A 19,078-nucleotide genomic window follows, 5' to 3' on the forward strand; every position below is an offset into this window, starting at 1 on the left:
CTGGCACAACCTGTGAATTTGGAGAGAGATACGTCATTTGAGTTTTTATGCTGAACCACTTTGACAGCCAAAGATGTTTTCTAGCTCTTACAGTCCCTGAGATCTAACAGAAGTACAGTGAGAGTTCACTCTGTATCTTCCTCTCAATTATGGGAGAAGCCGTCTGTGTGCAGTGCGACAATATGCAGCTACGTGGATACGCATGCCAGTTTTGAATTCTTTGATTTCTCTTTTTGTTGCTCTGTTTCATCCACATGTTTTTGTTTTGGTGGCTTTGCTCTTTCTTTGACGCTGCGTTGCCTTTGTCTTCTGCATGCCCTCTTCATCTGATCTGCTCTGGCCTCCCTCAGCCAGAGAACATAGTGCTGACCCTTCAGGTAAAGTCTGCACACTGGCCTTACAGCAACCCATCCCCTTTCTCATCATGCTCCACTGTCCCGAGTCACCAGGGTTGCACAATTCTACCCAAATTACTTTGTTACACTTATATTTTCTTTCACAATCTTTACTGGATTCATGTTTAGTTGTGCAACCCTACGACTCTCACCAAGCCATCCTATCCACCTAACAACCACCGAGTTAGCATGGCCACAACTGTAGCTCCTGTTTCATCTGGGACACGTCCTAATTTAGATCTTTTCAGCTTCACAGAGGAGCAACAATGCTGACTGAATCACAGAGGAAGAGTTTTGTTAGTGCCCTGGAATGTAATTCACACCTTTTATAAACCATCTGGAATATTCTTTTACACCAGTGCCATGGCCCTGAGTCTCCCACCTTACACTCATTGTGAAATAGTATCCTTCATTGTCCTACTTGGCTGCTAAGGAGTTGTGGCCGTGATGAGTTTGTAACACAAACTAGCAGATTCCTGTCAAAGCCATATCAGACTGATGGAAAAATACCAATATGGATTTGACAACTTATGGTAACTGTTACCACTCAATCTGTGTTAACAATCATCAGTTTAAATGCTGCAGTTATTTGCAATAAAGCAAAACTGTTTAAAAATGTCTAACAGTGTATAAACATAAACATATGAACAGAGTCAGCCATTAATTTGCTTCTCCACAGTATTTTATATTTTATGTCCTGTTAAAGTAGAAAGAAGGAGATAATCAGTTTCCTGGTCCCTCCAGAAATATGTGATTTATAATTACAATACCTGAAAACACACTCAGCCAACCAATGTTTACAAAATGCATAATGTTCTTTGCTTCAATGAGGACAAATCAGTTTGTCTTCTTTGCATAAAATTCATCCAATTTATTCGTAGGACAACAAAAAATGACTTCACTGTGAGATTGATTCTGCAGTGGAACTTCTTAAATAAACTGGATTATGACTATAGCTGGCTTGTCATAGATCGTAATCCCAAATCAAAAGTGACACCAATGAAAGTCATCCAGTGCCTGTCATTCATACTGGAGCCGCTTTCTTGATTGCCCGGTCAAATAAACCGCCCAGTCTCTCCGTCTGCATCAGTTCAGCTGCAGAGCCACCATAACAAAGTGAAGGTATAGTAGGTTCATAAGTGGCATTGAACTTGACCGTTATTTACATATGTCACACATTAATGCAATCAAAGACCCTTTCAACCATTAAGTACAGCACAGACTTTTCCTGACTGGAGACTTTTTTTGCTGCTAATCAGTGAACTGCTCTTGTGTAATCTTGCTTTCATTGAAAGTCTCCATAAAGCGGATTTAAATAGTCCCGTTTTGATTCCTGATGTTTGAGAGGTTGCAGAATTACAGTCTCGCTACTTGTCTCTAGTCTAGTCTCGCTAAAATCATAAAGATATCATAAGAAATGTAATGTTTCTCTTGTGCTTTCAGAGCACATACGGCATAATAAGTAGATGGAGCCTACCGCCCAACCCTAGTGGTAACACTACTGGTTGCTAAAATAAGTCTGATTGTATGTAAGCTTATGAGAAAATGACCCTTCTTCTCACTTGATTTATTACCTCAGTAAACAGTTTCCAAATTGGTTTATGGTCTCAATCGTTAGTTTCAAGTCTTCTTAAATACAGCATGATTTTCATTCAGCAAAGTATGGTCCCCTTCAAAATAAAAGACATAGCTAGTCACCACCACAACATGTCCTCAGGTTCTCAGTAAGATCCAATCAAATGTCCTCATCAGCTCTACTCTCTCATCCAAATATGGTCACTTCTGGCTCCGAAAGAAAGATGTTGACAGCTTTAATGCCGAGGCTTTAAAACAGTAGTCCACAAACGGGTGACATCACGGTGCACTAACTCCTGAGTGGTGTTCATACTTTCCCAATCCAACTTGCAATTAAGCAACAGGCTCTGGCCATAACAGTGATTAAAAATAAAACAAAACAAAGAACCATGATGTTAATAATGTGCAATGGTTCTCAAAAGTTTGCATATTAGCATTTGGCTCACAGTTGATGAGCAGCATCTGGCTTGAGGAAACTTTCCTTGTGGCTGCTGCTTTGATTTAATCTGATTACATTTACAGAATTGCCCGTCTTCACCACGCAGACATGCTGCCACCTCATCATCCAGTTCGTTCTAATTGGAAGGTCACCTTTTTCTTTTGGGCACTTGCCAAGACAAAGCTATAGTCCAAAAATAGTCTGAGCTGCAGGCCCTTGAAGAGTGGTGGTGGAAAAAAATAAAACATTTTGACCTTTTTTTTGTGAAGATTCACCCAATAACAAGCAGAGCCCAGAAGCAGAATGAGAATGCAAGCGTTCAGATTTGCACAATGTCCTCAACAACTGGGTTGACATTGGTGCTTTTAGATGACATGGGACACACATACACACTCAGAGTCTCTCTTTTTTTTTCTTCTTACTTTTCCTCTCTACATCTTCAAAACTCTGGTTCCCTCTTTATCTCTCCGTTTCCATGGACCCTGAAATCCGCCATGTTTGATTTCTCAAGGTCAGGACGGGCGTGAATGTCAGACTTTTCCTTCCTACGTCTTGTAAACTACGTTTCTGATAGAGCCAGGAGCTCATCCAAACACAAGCCTTCTGAGGTTGGATTATGCACACCGCCTGAGACTTCCAAGTTTGCACAGAGATTTCCAAATGAACCGGAGAAGAATACTCCTCTCAGACAAGTTCAGAAGCCATTTCTTTTCAGCCTGCATGTTAAAAAGGAAAAGCCGCAGGTCCCTGGAGAAGGCAGGGTCATTGACTTATGAGGGCGATTAAGATTAGTGCGAATCAGCTGGGAGAGCAGTTCGTCCATTTAGGAGCAGTGATAGGAGCCCTGCTTTGATCCTTTCATAACGAGACGCTATTGAACATCATTGTGACAAGTTACATACGGTGTGGGAATTACCAATCCCCTATTCAATTTTGCCAATTTCCAAAGCCTGTGCTGAGTGCAGGTTTAGATAGGGGCAGATTAAGTGGGAGCACTGTGGTACATGACAAGAGGAGGTGGAAGCTCTACAGAGAATCTGCCAACAGCAGCAATTTAACTCCCTCAATATATCAGGGAAAACTTGTAAAAAATCACGTTGAGTCAACTTGAATATTTCTCATACTCAATCAAAGTCGAGAAAAATTGAGGCTTAGTGATGAGGGATGCAGATTTCACAGCTTACGATTCATATATGAAGCACAATCCCAATTCATGCAGTACAGTCAACCTGTCTAAATACAGAAATACTGAATACTACTACACATATTTATGATATGCAAACAAAAGTCAGCATTCCTCTGCTCACTCCTGTGTTAACAGGCTCAGTCCATGACATCTTCATCCTGCTGGTGCTCACCACAATTTATAATATCTCTGGCTATTAACTGTTAACTGTAAAAACTGCCCTCTTACCCAAACAATCTAACAATTCACTGCAGATTCTGTATATGTGAATTTTACAAGTGCATGAGAAGTTGAATGACATCGTTCTACAGGACAAAACTGCATTTTGTCAAACAAAATTGAAGAATGAAGATTGTCCACCATCCATTTTCTAATTCATCCAGTCAGAAGTCATTTTTATTTTTCAAAGGCCAAGTTTATAAGATACACCTCGCTAAGACTAAAGCAGTCTGATACAACAGTTGTGTGATAAATTCTTACTTAATGATGTTTATGTTGTTCAGCTTTTGGTTTAACAGTTTCAGGCATTTGTTGATTCGTCTTTGTACAACAACCCTGAATCCATAACAGGGTGGAGGCTGTGTAAAACATAACCAAAACAGAAATGTGATCATTTTCTAATATTTTGACAGATGCTCAATTGAAAACAGTACAAACGTAATATATTTAATGTTTTACCTCATCAACTTCATTGATTTTTGTAATCATATGCTTATTCTGAATTTGAAACTAGCAAAACATTTCAAACAATTTTGGAAAGTGTCAATAAAAGACTGTGAAGATTGTCGAATGCTCCAAAAACACCTGTTTGAAACATTCCACAGGTGAACAGGTTCATTGGTGACAGGTGAGAGTATGACTGGATATGAAAGGCTCAGTCATTCACAAGCAAGGATGGAGCGAGGTTCACCACGTAATGATTGCTTTCTGTTTTTATTCAGGTCTTACACAGCATAACAACTTTTTTGGAATAGCAGGATGGAGTTTAAGATTAATTGTGTTGCGTTATACTCAGAAGAGTTTCTACTATTGGTCTATTCGTCCTCATATAAATGGATTGGTCATATTTTTACGACCTCCATTGCGGTATGATCTAGTGCTATTAGACTGCTTTAGTTTTATCTTGGTGTACCTAACAAAGCCGATGTAAATTCCTCACTTCATAAAAGGTGCGATGGACTAATGTAATTCTTCAATTTCAGCCATAAAGTTTGAGGTTTTCATTGAACGATATTCCAAATAACAGTAGTTACTGTACCAAGTAACATAAATTTGCCACCGTAGCTTAACAGAGATCATTTCTCCTGCGTCTCACGTTTCCATAATTTCCGATAATAAACTGGACCACGTTGAGCGATGTACCTAATTTTTGTGAAAACTACACTTTCTGCAATAATTTTTTTTAAAAAGGATTAACTGCACTGAAACAGGTGTAATCATCTCACCCAAGGGGCTGATTTGTTACCTTGTTTCAAGAGAAACCTGGACTTTTACGACTCAGTACGAGCCTAAAGTGCTTGTTACGGTGGAGTTTTCTGCAGTGCACTAACTGCCTTGTAGTCCAGTCCCATTGAAGTAGGTTTTTCATCAGAAATGCTGTCTTTTCTCTTCATTAGAGTGGGAAAAAACTGCACCACAGGGCTACATGGATGGCTGTGAATCCTTTGAGTATTTCCCCTCATCATCCTTCATCTGTTGCTATCCTCTCAGTGCATATTGGAAATTTTGTTGTTTGCCGGAAATGTATGTGAATACCGTCCCACTATCTACCAGCCTGCAGTGTAGTATGTGAGAAGACTATTGTTGTCCTACCCATTTACACTGTTGTGTAACAACGAGTCGATTATTGAATTGGCTCGTGGTATTAAGAATTGTAAAGAAAGGATTCTCCAGCTGCGAGAAGTGTTACACAATCTGTTTATTGTTTATCCACAAATCCCCTTTGGACAAAGAGTAGAGAGAGAATTTCCAGCGGTGAGATCCTACCAGATATTTTTAGATTTGTTGCTCATTTTATCCTCTACCTCCTTGTGTGTGTGTGTGTGTGTGTGTGTGTGTGTCCTCCCGTCTTCTCCTGTGTGCTGCTATTAATCTGTCCTTTCTTCTCTCGCTCGCTCTCCAACTCACCTGCTCTCCTCTCCTGATCCAATTCTATTTTCCTCCAACAACCCCTTCCCAATTTCCCCTCTTGTTGTTTCATCTCTTTTCACCTCTGATCCCTCTTTTCTCGCTTCATCTCATTCCGTGTTCACCTTCTATCTCCATTATGTTTCCTAAATAATTTGTCCTTCGTTCTCCATCTCATTTTCTTTTCATTCCTCCCCTGCTGACCTCAGGCCATCTACTACGAGATAGGCTTCCTAGTATGTGCAGCAGTGGGCCTGCTGTTCGCCATTCTGATGCCGATAGTCGGCCTCTTCTTCTGCATGTGCCGCTGCTGTGACAACTGCGGCGGCGAGATGCACCAGCGCCAGAGGAAGAACGCAGACTGCCGGCGTGGCCTGCTGGGAACACTGCTCTTCTCCACCTCACTGGTCATCACGTGAGTATGACACATGCAAACACACACACGACACAGATAGAGAATATCAGCTTGTAAACAGACGTGTATTTTCTGGTGCAAACTTGCATATGAAAAGTATATGCATACAAACATTCGCTGGAATTAAATGCACGCTACGCCTTCATTTTTTACAGTGCTGTATGCATGTACACACATACACACAATCAGGCAAGAACACACTGTACACACATACACCTCTGGTCATCTTGTGTGTGTTTCACACACAAACACACACACACGGTCAGATCAGCCTTCCCCTTCCCCCATGCTGTTTGCTATATATAGTAAAGTCCTACTGTAGATACTATGTGGCAGCACCCTTCATACTTGTGTTCAGTCTAAGCTCTGGTCATTATAATCCGCTGCGGATTAACACACTCGTTTACTGTGATGGGAATTCTTCATTAAACCAACGTATCCAAAAAACTAACAAATCAAAGATAAACAAATGACTCTGAAATCTACAATAAAATTGTATCACAATTATTCTATTTGATTAGGCGTCATGTGTTTCAAATGGTTGGCATCTTCATTTGAGAGGACAAGCTTAAATTAGTATTTCACAGCAGGAACGATGGCCCTTACATAAAACTGGTCTGTCTGCATAGGAGAAAGAGACAAATGTGTTTGAAAATGGTGCAACATGACCAGAAAAAACAGGGAAAGGGCTGTGGTATTATCTTTTGTTCAAAAGGTAGAAAACCCACAACAACCCGAACGCACTGCACCAAACTGGACCAATGAACCCTCCCACTGATGGGCAGCGTTCTGAGAGTTGGGCAGTGCCTGGCTCATCATGCGTTTTGAAAGAGAAAAAAAGAAAGGCGGCCAGCTGTTAATAAAGAATATCGTATCAGAGCTACAGTACACCGAAATATGTTTCAGACAACATTTTAGGGAAGAAACAGACAACGTACAGGATCAGGGTTCATATCTGATTAGCACTGCCTTGTAGGGCTGCTCGATTATGGAAAAAATCATAATCACGATTATTTTGATTGGTATATACAGGTGGAGATGGACGGGTTCGCTGCATTTACCACACAAGACACGGCGTGCAGCAGAATGATCGTTTTATTACGATTATCTTGTCTTCATGATCGAGGGAAGCCAAAATCGAAATCGAAATCGAAATTCAATTAATCGCCCAGCCCTACTGCCTTGTTTAACAGTTTGATTGTAGATTTTTTAGCCTCCGTTTCCAAAATATAGGAACAACATGGCCGCCATTTCCGGTTCACGATTTTGTCTTTTGTAGCTAAAACATGCTTCTGAAAGCATTTTAGGCGAGAAGAGGCAGTGTAGTGACACAGTCTTGGTTTAAAGTTTATCAGCGATGTCTCGTTCAGACTGTTTGATGGGAGTTTGGTGAGACGCTCCTCACTCGACACAAATGAAAGAAATCGGACTAAACTCTTCGTGTCTGTGGATGCGTGCGTACAAAATGCGGACCAACAATCCGTAGTTGAAGCAACAGCTTTAAAATCTGCCTGATGACGCCTTTTGTGTCATTTGGAGTATTTTTGCTGGTTAATGAGTGGAGAGAAGTTTACCATTCTTCATTTGCATATAATACCAACATTGTAGTGACACACAGCTGGTTGAAGAAGTTCTCAACAATTTTCGCCCTAATGTTTTTCTTGGCTTTAAGAAATAAAAATAATAACTACTACACCCACTGTATCTGACTTCTGGGTTTATCATGTAACTGCTCCAGCTGTCATTCCCCCATTTTACAAGCACAATTTAATCACTTGGTTGATGATTTCATCCATAGGGAAATGCAGTGAGTCGAGCAATAGAATTAATTCCTTAAATGCTAATATTTCAAACACTATTGATTGTAATTAATTGTTGTAATTTAGTGATTTAATGGATAGTTCCTCCAGCTATTTTCAGCCTGTCATATCAAACTGCCATCAGCTCCACACAGCTATTTCAGACTCGGAATGTAGAAATTGCAGAAAGTGAAATCAAAGATGATGGAAAATTATGGATAAATAAGTACACATAGGTTGATTTCCAACTCTGACAATGTTTCAGCCAGTTGTTGTTCTAATTTTAAACTACACCCTGTATAGACCCTTTTAATGGCAGACATTTTGACCCGTCACAGGCACGGGTGTGAGCAATAACGTTAATGATGGCTCGTTTTTATCAAGTGTCCTTTTTCTGCATTGACAAGTCAAAATGTCCACCGTGAAAAGGGTCATACCACTCAAACAAATTGTCATCTGCTGCTATCGAGTCACTACATGTTTGCTTGACAGTTTGGCTCATTCTTTAAAGTGGAAAATATACTTTTTATACATGAAAACAGGCAGCTAAAGGCTACTTACATACAAGCATTCAAGGACGTTAGCACTACACAGCCTTTAACTGTAGGAAAAGGTCATGACTGCTAAACTGTCACATTGGTTTTTGGAGTTTGCAGACCACTTAAAATGTTATAGAGCTTTTCTCCAGAGCCAGTTCTATCAATTCAAAGTCTTTTTTGCCATGACAGACCAAAACACAGTTTTCTGCACGCTGAATGGGGACAACAGAGCATCTTCAGAGAAGCCAGAAATAAGTTCATAATACATAATATCTTTCAATGTTTCCAGTCCAAATGTCCCTCTTTTTGTTACCATCCCATTCACTGAAGCTCAACAGTGAAACTAAGTGGTAATTTTTATGCTATAAGGACAGTCAGTTCAGAAGATACCCACTTGATTTGTCCAACTCAGACTGCTGACGCCTCATACTACCTACAGATAAACTGGAATATGAGGATGGGGAATAGAGCAAGGTCTGTGCAAGGATTTCTATTGCCTACATTAAAAGTGCAAAAGAAACGGTTGAAAACTCATGACCCTATTCTTCAAGGCCATTTTTTTTCTGACATGAATCCTTTAGCGTGCTTCTGGCATACAGTATTTTCTTAACAGTGGAGAGCCACCACTCAGGCAAATGAGAAATGGTAATGAAGCAAGTGAGATTCCAGCTCAGATTGCACATGATGATAAAGGAACTGGAAGGAGTGGACTGAAAATTGTTGGGACTAAGGAACAAAGTTTATTGTGTGTTCCCTGGGCCTATTATATCATATGGCTGTCCTGCATCTCACTGAAACTCATCACTCAGAAAATGGACCACGGGAAACTCAATCCACTCTCCACTCTGCTTTACAGTCTCAGCGGTAGAAGAAGCAGTAGCCGCTGGGGATGTAGCCACAGAACAAAAGGCTTGAGAGAGCTGCGTTCGCCTCTCGTGGTAGACTGAAGGGATCCAGGAGTGTACTTAGTTTGATGTTCTTTGACTTTCTGTCTTCGTTGGAACGAAGCCCGGTTATTAGAAATTCCAAAGCAATATCCTAGGAGCCCAGACGCAAGAGTCTGAGAGCATCCTCAGAGCTCTTATTAAATCTCCCCAGCTACCAGGCAGAGACACTGCAGAGGCTCTAATGAAGCAATTACAGGCAGGAGAGGGATGAGCACCGAGCCCAGAATGTTTTTACCACCACTAGAAAGCTGACAGCGTGGCACAGAGGGGTGACAGGGGTGATATTTATTTTCCAAGAAGTGTTAAAATCAGATTAAGGGGGATAAAAGACACCCTGGTAAAGGTGAAGACAGTAAAACCTCCCAAGGATGAGATGGGAGAGTGAATATGCCAAAAACAAGATGACACATATCAAGCCTGGATATTCTGCACAAACTGTGATAGAGGCGAGGACATTCAGTTCAGCTGACAATAAACAACCTACCTTACCCTGCATGGTAATCCATGAAATGTTGTTTGATATTATTCTGACAACATATCTAGTTTCTGTATGTGGCACACTTCTGGTTCACTGTCCAGCAATGGTGGCTATTGTTGCCCATGATAACTTGTCAGGTCGTAAATTAATCCAAAATATACTGAAATGTAAAAAACATAACTCCATTTGTATTATGTTTTCTCCTGCTTAAGCTTGTATCTCACATGGAGGCTCCTGAGAATAAATGACCTCCACTGACAACATTTAACCCCAACAGCAGTATTTAATTAAAGAAGAGATTAATCTCCTCTTATAGTGACCTCAGTGTTCACAACTAGCAAGTGAAGCAACAGACCAATGCAGCATAATTACACTGATAATCTTAAGGTTAAAAATAGGTTTTTGGTTTGGCACTGAGGCTGATTTCTACTTTCAGGTGGTGATATTAGCAAATAGAGATGCGCTGATTGATCGGCCAGGGACCAGAATCAGCTGGTTTTCTGCAGGATCAGCTATAAACTCTGACCAGCTGATCAGTGCCAGATATGTCCAATTATGAGCAAAAAAGAAACAACCTATTTTAAGATATTTACCTAATTTAAGGGCACTCGTTTCATTTTAGCTCAGTGAGAGTCTGCTGCATTTTACTGTCATTCACAGTTGCACTTTCTGAGAGTTTTCTCTCCTCTGCTGCCTGTTGGTGTGTTTCACTGTGGGAGGCCACACAGACACAGAGCGGAGCAGAGACAAGGACGTTACATGAGTTGACAACAAGGTGTTGTTGTATAAGTCTGGTGCACCTGTTGAACCAGAGCAGCAAACTTTTTATTCTGCTCACACATCAACTGCAGGGCATTACAGACAGAGTCTTTGTGTCCTTCTGTCACAGTAACGTCTAGTTTCCACATATGTATGTGACTGGTGTCCGTAGATCCATAGCTATAGGGATAATGCCCCTAGTGTCCAAAGCAAGAAGGTGCATTTCTTTACAGATGGATAGAAACTACCTGTTTAGCATGGGTGTCTGCTTTTCGCCACCCCGTCATGTGGAACATGAGGCTGGAGCATATGGTCATATTGTCTCTCCCAAATCCACTGCAAGACTTAAGTTTTTTGAACATACTCGAGAACAAATTCCTGACCGAAATATTTGCAGGCACATCGGATATCACAGAGCTTCCCATAGGAATGAATGGACTTCGAGATGACTCGCCTCCGTACTTATACATATGTGGAAACGAGGCGTAAGATTCCCAGATATACCAGTATACACTCGTATATGCACGTTAAGGAGCGGTTTGTATTGAGATTTGTTAGAGTGGACGAAGATCCTGTTACCTGGTGAATTCTTGGTGAAATGAAAGCTATTTAATAGTCAATGTCTTATTGGGAATATACAACAGAATTTTGAATTAAAGAAAGGGTTACAAAAATGTTTGCTTATTGTTTCAATTATAGTTCCTGGAAAGACAAAAAAATTGCAATCGGACAAAGTTGGAATCAGCTGGTCAGACTCAGAATTGGCCAAGAAAATTGAAATCAGAGCATCTCTTGGAGAGCAGTTACACTGTGTCACTGGGGCGGACCAGAACAAACAATATAAGCATCAGGAGTGGACGAGAGATAGGGGAATTAAGTTATCTGACCGTTGTTTTATATAACATAGCTGTTCAGCACATGATCGTGATATCTGAACCATAAATTTCACGTATGAGTCAGATCAGTAGTACACTATACAGTTGAGGGAGGTTCAGTGCCGTTGCATTAAAGATTTCCTGTGATTCGTAGACTAACAAGGTGTCTGGGCAGAATCAGTGCAAAAGCTTTCTAGTAATCATACTTTACACACTCACAGCGGGAGAGCAGTGACTGCAACAAAATAAAAAGGAAGAAAGACTACATGACAATGGAAAGAAATAAGCTGTATTGAGTAAGATGAGAAAAAGATTTCCCGTTTGCATCCGCCTTGACTCTGAAAGGTGGCAGGGTCAGATCCAGTAGGAGCTGCCAAAAAGCTGTGGTTGTAAACCTGGATGAGTAATGTTCACTGGGTTAGAGTAGTGCTGTTGGGATTTGATTCACACAGAAGCCAGTCATGCTGAAAAATACACACACTCCGGCTCGAAAGCTAAAAATGTGCTGTCTAAGTAACACAGGTGGGCTTGTTGTCACTGAGGGATCAATCTACAAACACACAGACAGCAGATGTGAAGTTCAGTGCAGAGTTCATTCTGTATCACTGTTTGTCTCTGGGTGTTGTGTACTAGAGGCAGAAAACAGGCTCAGCTTTGTAGATTTTACATTTTGTAGATTCAATCATGATATTTACTTAAACACTCATAATTTCATCAGAACCTGATTAAGGCAATACTCTGATAGGTGCTGCTGTCTTATTAACACTTTCACCAGGTTAAATTAGGTAAATGAATCTTGAAATCTAAATGAGCATAAAATGATTAACAGGCCTGCATTAATTGTCAATCATCAAATAACTGTGCCATGTAATTACATTACACAGATTTCTTCCAGAGTTATGAGTCTTTACACATGCCAGAAAGGATGAATGAGAGAAACTGTTTCTGTACCGTAACAGCAGAAACGTGTTATTAAAGTGATGTGTGTCAGCTTCACAGATTAGTAGACACTAAACAAGTTTAGTGAGGGAGGTGAACTGAAACTGTTACAATGATATTAGTAATGATGCAGTAATAACAAATCAACATCCTTCTTACAGTTATGTTTTGTCTGATGAAGCCAGCACCACTGAACAGAAATAACACAACTTACCCAAAATGTGTTTATCCATTGTTTTTTATCTGCTGCATATTCATGAACATTGCATCAACAACTGCATGAATACATTTGGGTTCATGCTTGGTCATGAGCTACAGTTTTTCCTCTTTTGTTTAGCTTGAAGGTTGACGGTCTGACAGTATGGACAGTAAAATACACAAACTCGAGACCTCTTGTGTCAAATGGCTTCACTGTCTTGTGCATCATTTACACACATTAATATACATGGAATCAAAAATCCAGCTTTGGTATATGTGGGATCTCTTTTATTTTAAAATAATGCTGATGATTAATAATAAATGTCTTCAGGTTGGAACAATGTTTGGCTGCACATCATGAGTGATGACTCCAAGTATAGCTTAAAGACGTAATATATAACATTTCTGCATTAAAATGTAAAAAAAACAAAAGAAAACCAAGTAGACTTACAATTAATTACATTATCGATTGATCTGCTGATTTTGACTGTGATTCAATGAATCATTTAGTCAATAAAATGAAAAAAAAGGGAAAAATTGCAAAATGTCCAACCAACAGCCTCAAACACAAAGAATCCTCATTTACCATCATAAATTATGATTAAACAAATATAAGAATCGTTTCAGCTCTAGACTCGCTCTAAACTTTCATTGGTGCGTTTCAACCATAGACTTTCATCAGAAATGGTGGTTGTTTGACCCTATGCTACTTTCTGCTTTAACTGAGAGACCCCTAGGGGCAGAAATTACATACTGTGCGTTTAATGGACCAGTGTGATATTTCCATGTAAAAAAAAATTCTATAAGCAAAAAAGTTATCATTAGTGATGCAGGATTAGATGCACCAGAAAACGTTTCCTTGCACGACCTCGACAGACTATCCATTTAACATGTGTATGAACAAAACAAGATCACATCTGAATATTTGTCCTCAGTTAATCTTCATGTGAATGTGATCAGCAGTGCTGTGGTAGTTTTGTTGTACAACAGCTTCTCAACACCTCTCAGTAGTTACATCTGTCTGAACACCAGCCCGTTGTTTGTTATTAACGTATCATGTCTTAGCTCATGCATAAATGCATGTACTGCGTAGTAAAACGGCGTGTTGCATTATGCCTGCCAGCTATCGAAAGGCCACGCCGAACATTATTAAAAGAACAGCTGGAGCTATTTCTGTCTGGACTAATCAGCTCTGGATGCCGTAACCTCTGCATGGATTTATAATGATAAAATGACAGATAGATGATCCCTCCCTCTGTTCCGACCAAGTGGAAGACCCCTGCCTCATGCTGTTACCCAGCATGCATTTCAGCAGTCTATTTCAGTCGCTGGGTGTCCAACACTATTAACACAAAGGTCCCAACATTATGGGCTTAGTAATTCATGCTAATCATATTGGGTGTAATTAATGATAATGTAGGCGACAGTGAACTGAGCATTCAGACCACGTCGTCCATCCCTCGAGTCTGGCTGGTTTTGCACTTCTCTCACTGTCTCCTGTCGTTATTCACTACTTCACTAACTATATTTCTAAAAAAATATGTTAAATATGACATTACTGAATTTTGGTTGAAATTTCTTAGTATGTTTTAGCTTCCCCAATTTCCAAAATGTCCTTTTAGCTCATAGAATATGGGGAGTTATGCACACGATGTTACTATATGTTGAAATTACCAACATACAGCAACACAACAGCCAGCATCTGCCATCGTGTAAAAGGAAAAACAAGGATATAACTGTTTGAATGGCTGATTTGAAGTCTGACTCATTAATTCGGTTACTTTTCTAATAACTTAGCAGAATTTGGTGCTTATATCTCTTGTAAGAATGGAACTTCTATGAACTTTGCATCAACTGAAATGGTTTGTTTTTTATTTCCTTTTTTCCCAAAAGCCCGACCTCTGTATATCATATATTAACTCAAACACACTGACAGAAAACAACAGTAACTACTTTAGTAGGGGCAAACGTCTACACACTCTCTCAGGATATGTAATGGCATGACAGGACACCACTCTCCTCTGAATAGGTGAAGCTGCAATACGAAGAGGATAACAAAAACTCTCTTCATTCAGTCGGGGACGGCCCATTGTTCCAAGGGCCCATAATGCGAAAGACACAATAGTCTGAAAAAGTCCCATTGGACCGACAGCCTGTTATTCTGAAAACAAGTTGCTCCAAATGCCTGATGTTGCATGAAGGCTGGTGACGGTGTGACAGTGGCTCCTTTTTTGTATCTTTACTTCAGCCTTCAAACTCAATGCCGACTGAACGATGTTGGAGCGCCACTTGAATTGAGATGGATGGAAAACTATTACACACAAATGTCCAGAACTTAAATGCGCATTATAGCATCGCACCGGAAAAGGGGTAAAAATTAGTGTGTTTCTTGTGTTTCTATTACTGCCCATCAGAGCTGGAGCCGATAAACACCTGACTGATGAAGAGTAATTTGAAGCAGGAATGAACACAGATGAATGATGTCAAAACGCAGACGTTAGTGGATTTTTTGTCCAGTGTTAAAGGGGCATCAGTTAATGCAAGGCTCACAGTAGATGCACTCTTACTAATGTGACAAGAGATATTAGCACCAAATTCTGCTGAATTATTAATAAAGTGACCCAATTAATGGGAAGAAACAAAGTTTCATCACTGGTCCACTTTTTATTGGAGCACAGAGCGCTGAAGGGACATCAGCAGCCACAGCCTACAGACAGAAACCACCATATACAATCCTGCACATTGTATTTAATTCTCACTATCTACAACATTCTAGTTCAAATGGCCTCGAATAACTTAAAACAATCCCCAACTGACATTTAACACTTCACTAAACTATGTTACTGATTGCAGCTGACTTTGTAGCGAGTCGCCTCACAGTCGCCTACAAACTGCTACCACAAATATAGGAACACAGTCTCTGAGACACAAACACAAAAACAAGGGCACAATTAGTCACTTAGAGACACACACAACCAAACACACTGTCACACACCCTCTGCCTCCTGTAACCCTCACATCTCTCAGTTAACAGCCTCCCTGAGGAGTCATCACATGCAGGACTATTTTTAGGGAATTCATTAATAGCGTGGTGAGCATTAACTTCACTCTGTCATAAAACAAGCCACGATGACTATGAAGATCTCACTTGCTGACTAAGTATCAAGCCACTGAGAGGTTCTCATGAGGAAATGATTTCCAGAGCCAACTTTTGAAAAACTTTACTCAAGTGCCCGTGGGGAAAGCGGGCAGCAGCAGCAAGAGCAAAGGAGTCATGTACAAAAACACAACTTGATAAAAAAAATATATATAAAAATGCAAAAAACAATTATCTGAACAAAGAAGTGTTTGCATGAATTCCTTTCGACAGTAACCGTATGTAGGTGTGAATGATTCTGAAATACTTTATCATCAAAAGAAGAATTCTGTTTGTTGAGTTTAGCTTAGAAACCCTTTAAAATTTCAGTTCCCCGAGTTCCTGAATAATTTATATTTCGGAGATCAGGCTAATTGTGGCTGCTCCTCTGTGCTCCTTATGTGTTCTTTGGCTCTGCGCAGTTTCACTTTGGTTTTACTCATCTCTTTTCTTTCATTTCTTTAATTCTGGTCTTCAAACAAAAGTTCTTGTCAAACTACTACAAACTTCACTACGGATTGGTTATGGTATTTTGTCATAACCAATCTTTGTTAGTAAATGCAAGTAACCTAGCCCGTCTGCATTGCTTTCAGGCTGATCAGACATGGTTAGCGGTGAGGTTGCTTATATATATTGAGGAAGTTATGTCCGTATGTCAGCTTACATTTTTGTGGCCATTTTGCTGTCACTATCTGTTTGGCTCTGACACAGGAACATGACATCCACATTCTTAGTGCCTCCTGCTGGAAAGTGCCATCAATGAGCACAACACCAGATGTATCTGAAGCTCGGAGAAGGAAAAAAAAACAGATGTGGAACCAAGCAATCAGCTGATGAAGACAAGATGCTTCAACCTCATATTTAGCTGAAAGCAGAAAATGCAATAGTATGCACTACATTTTGAATTACTTGTATACGACCAATCAAATATATATGAAAGCAAATGTGATACAGCAAACACAGGCGGGGTAAGACCTCACACAGAACAAGAGTTACAACAGACGCTCAACAAAGGGGCGTAGGTCGCTGTGATGCACACTTTTACACTTCTGTTACATTTTAACAGTTTGCACGCACATCTCTTTGTTCCCTTCCTCTTTTATACATTGTACCTGAGGTCTTAATATTTGGGACAGGCCTTTATAATTGGAAATTATGTTTTTATTGTATTCGTTTTGTTATTGTGTTTGTTGTCCCTTGCTATTAGTTGAATTTTAATTAACTAAACTGAGCACATCTGCGCTCTCATTCTGTACCTGTACACAAATCATAATGTCAAAAAACATGCATGATCGCTGTCCAGCAAAGAGACCACACAATGGCAGCTTGACACAAAACGCTGCCAAGCTAATTAACTGGAGAGGTTGTTGTCAGAACTTGCCGCACATCCTGTAATTTATCACATCTCCTGGAGAGACCTCACTCTTACTAATCATTGTAATGCTCCGTTCTCTCTGGTTTATAGATGAAATCTTTGGGTCTGTTATGGTCTGTGGGTTCTTGTACTGTAGTGTGCACGATACAAATCAACATATGAAGTAGTCTAACAGCAATTCTACATAGTGAAAATAATTGATGTTCACAGCTTGGTCAGGCTTTCTTCTCCTCGAATTTATTGTAACACGAATGTATTGCGTTACAATAGTGATTATATGGCACATTGTTGAACAGCAGAAGGAAAAGATGTGAGAAGGCAAAGCTGCAGGGCCCGATGATGTTGTTTACAGCTAAGAGGTGCTCCTTATCCAAAGGAGGATTGGCTAGGGGGATTTATAATCCAGAAATAGCAGCATTTCTAATGCAGATAGAGCTGTCTTTCATTTCTTTGTGTTTTAACTTTGTGGTCAGCAGGCTAAGGTATAAAACCAAGCCAACAGCCAAATGTTTGGAGATTTGGCTTTGGGTGGTAAGTTTTCCTACTCTACCTGACGCTTTGAGCAGTAATCAGCCACTGTAGAAAACCTTTGTGATTGTTTAGTCCATCATGTGCAACAAATCAAAGTTGAGCTTACCTCAACTTTCAGCCGAAACTTGGCAACCATCACACTTGCTTTTGTAACTTTGTCGTATGTAGTGTGAACGTAATATTTCACAGCTACTGCACTAGTAGTTGTGTCGACTTTAAGATCTCTGTGAATTATCTTCCTATATATGAATATTCTATATATATTATATATCTATATATATCTATATATATTCTTTTGTGTTTGTAACTTTGAAGCTATCAGAGACAGACAGAGACTTTTAACTTCTGCTTACTATGTGCTTCCTTCAGCCACAATAGCTCTTGGAAGTGACGAGACAAAAGAGGAAGTGGACCAAAGAAAAAAAAAAAGCTGGCTGGATGCATTCAAACATACAAGCTGCAATCACACCAACACTGACTTTGATTGCAGACAAACTCTAATGGAAAATTTACACAAACTTGCAGTGGAGCGACATTTACAAACCAGGAATTGAAAACATGGAACAGACGTCACATGGACTTTGCTTGTTTGAGAAAATGGATGTAGGACTTTCAGTGTTTCTACAAACCACAGGGAAGTTACTATGGAGGACAACAAAGACTCATGATGATTTTGTGTGAGCTGAGCTGATGCTGATCCCACTTAATGGCAAAAGACAACACTATTAAAATCACTGTGATTCAGCAAGTCTCTAACTTTCAGTACTGACGCCAAAGAAAGTTTTAAACTTCAAGTCCCTTTCCAAAGTCCTTGTGGTCAAAGACTTTGAGCCAAGTAATGTAAATTGCAAAAGATAGCTGAATCAATTCAAAGCATACGTTTGATTTGTCAAGGCTAAATATAGTGCAAGAACCTGTTATGAAGTTACTTTTACTGAGTAAATTATCTGCTCTTTGGATTTCTTCAGTCATTTCGTGACACAAGTTGTTTTCTTTTGGACAGCTGGCATTTATTTCTAAATCACACCATTAATATTTGCTTGAAAGGTTACTTATTTTCATAACCTTCATCTATCCAGGAATACTTTACTGAGCAGAACTAATAAGTTAAACCGTCGCCTTTCGTTTTTGGTTTTCTCATGGAAAAGGTTGCCTCTGTCCTTCACATATTACAGAAGGGTGGAGACTGTTGAATTCAGTGATTAGATGCTCACAATTTATTTTGTTGAGCCTTGAGACTGTAGTTACATGATGGTCTCCAAAAGCTCTAATTTATTCTTATCTTTACTTCTAGAAACTGGGATACACAGATAATTTTAAATAGAGGTTCCTTCTTTACAAGTTCAAACTTATGTCTCATTTTTG

General features: G+C 39.8%; 1 protein-coding gene across 1 annotated transcript in view; it reads left to right on the forward strand.

Annotated features, from left to right (window-relative positions):
• The window catches only part of prom1a (prominin 1a), an 89,367-nt gene that overhangs the window by 33,566 nt on the left and 36,723 nt on the right, over positions 1-19,078 (forward strand). Inside the window, exon 3 of the mRNA XM_073486590.1 lies at positions 5,932-6,137. Coding sequence (XP_073342691.1) covers positions 5,932-6,137 — 206 coding nt within the window. The remainder of the gene's footprint in view (positions 1-5,931; positions 6,138-19,078) is intronic.

The sequence above is a fragment of the Pagrus major genome, chromosome 18 (assembly GCF_040436345.1).
Source record: "Pagrus major chromosome 18, Pma_NU_1.0".
Classification (NCBI taxonomy): domain Eukaryota; kingdom Metazoa; phylum Chordata; class Actinopteri; order Spariformes; family Sparidae; genus Pagrus; species Pagrus major.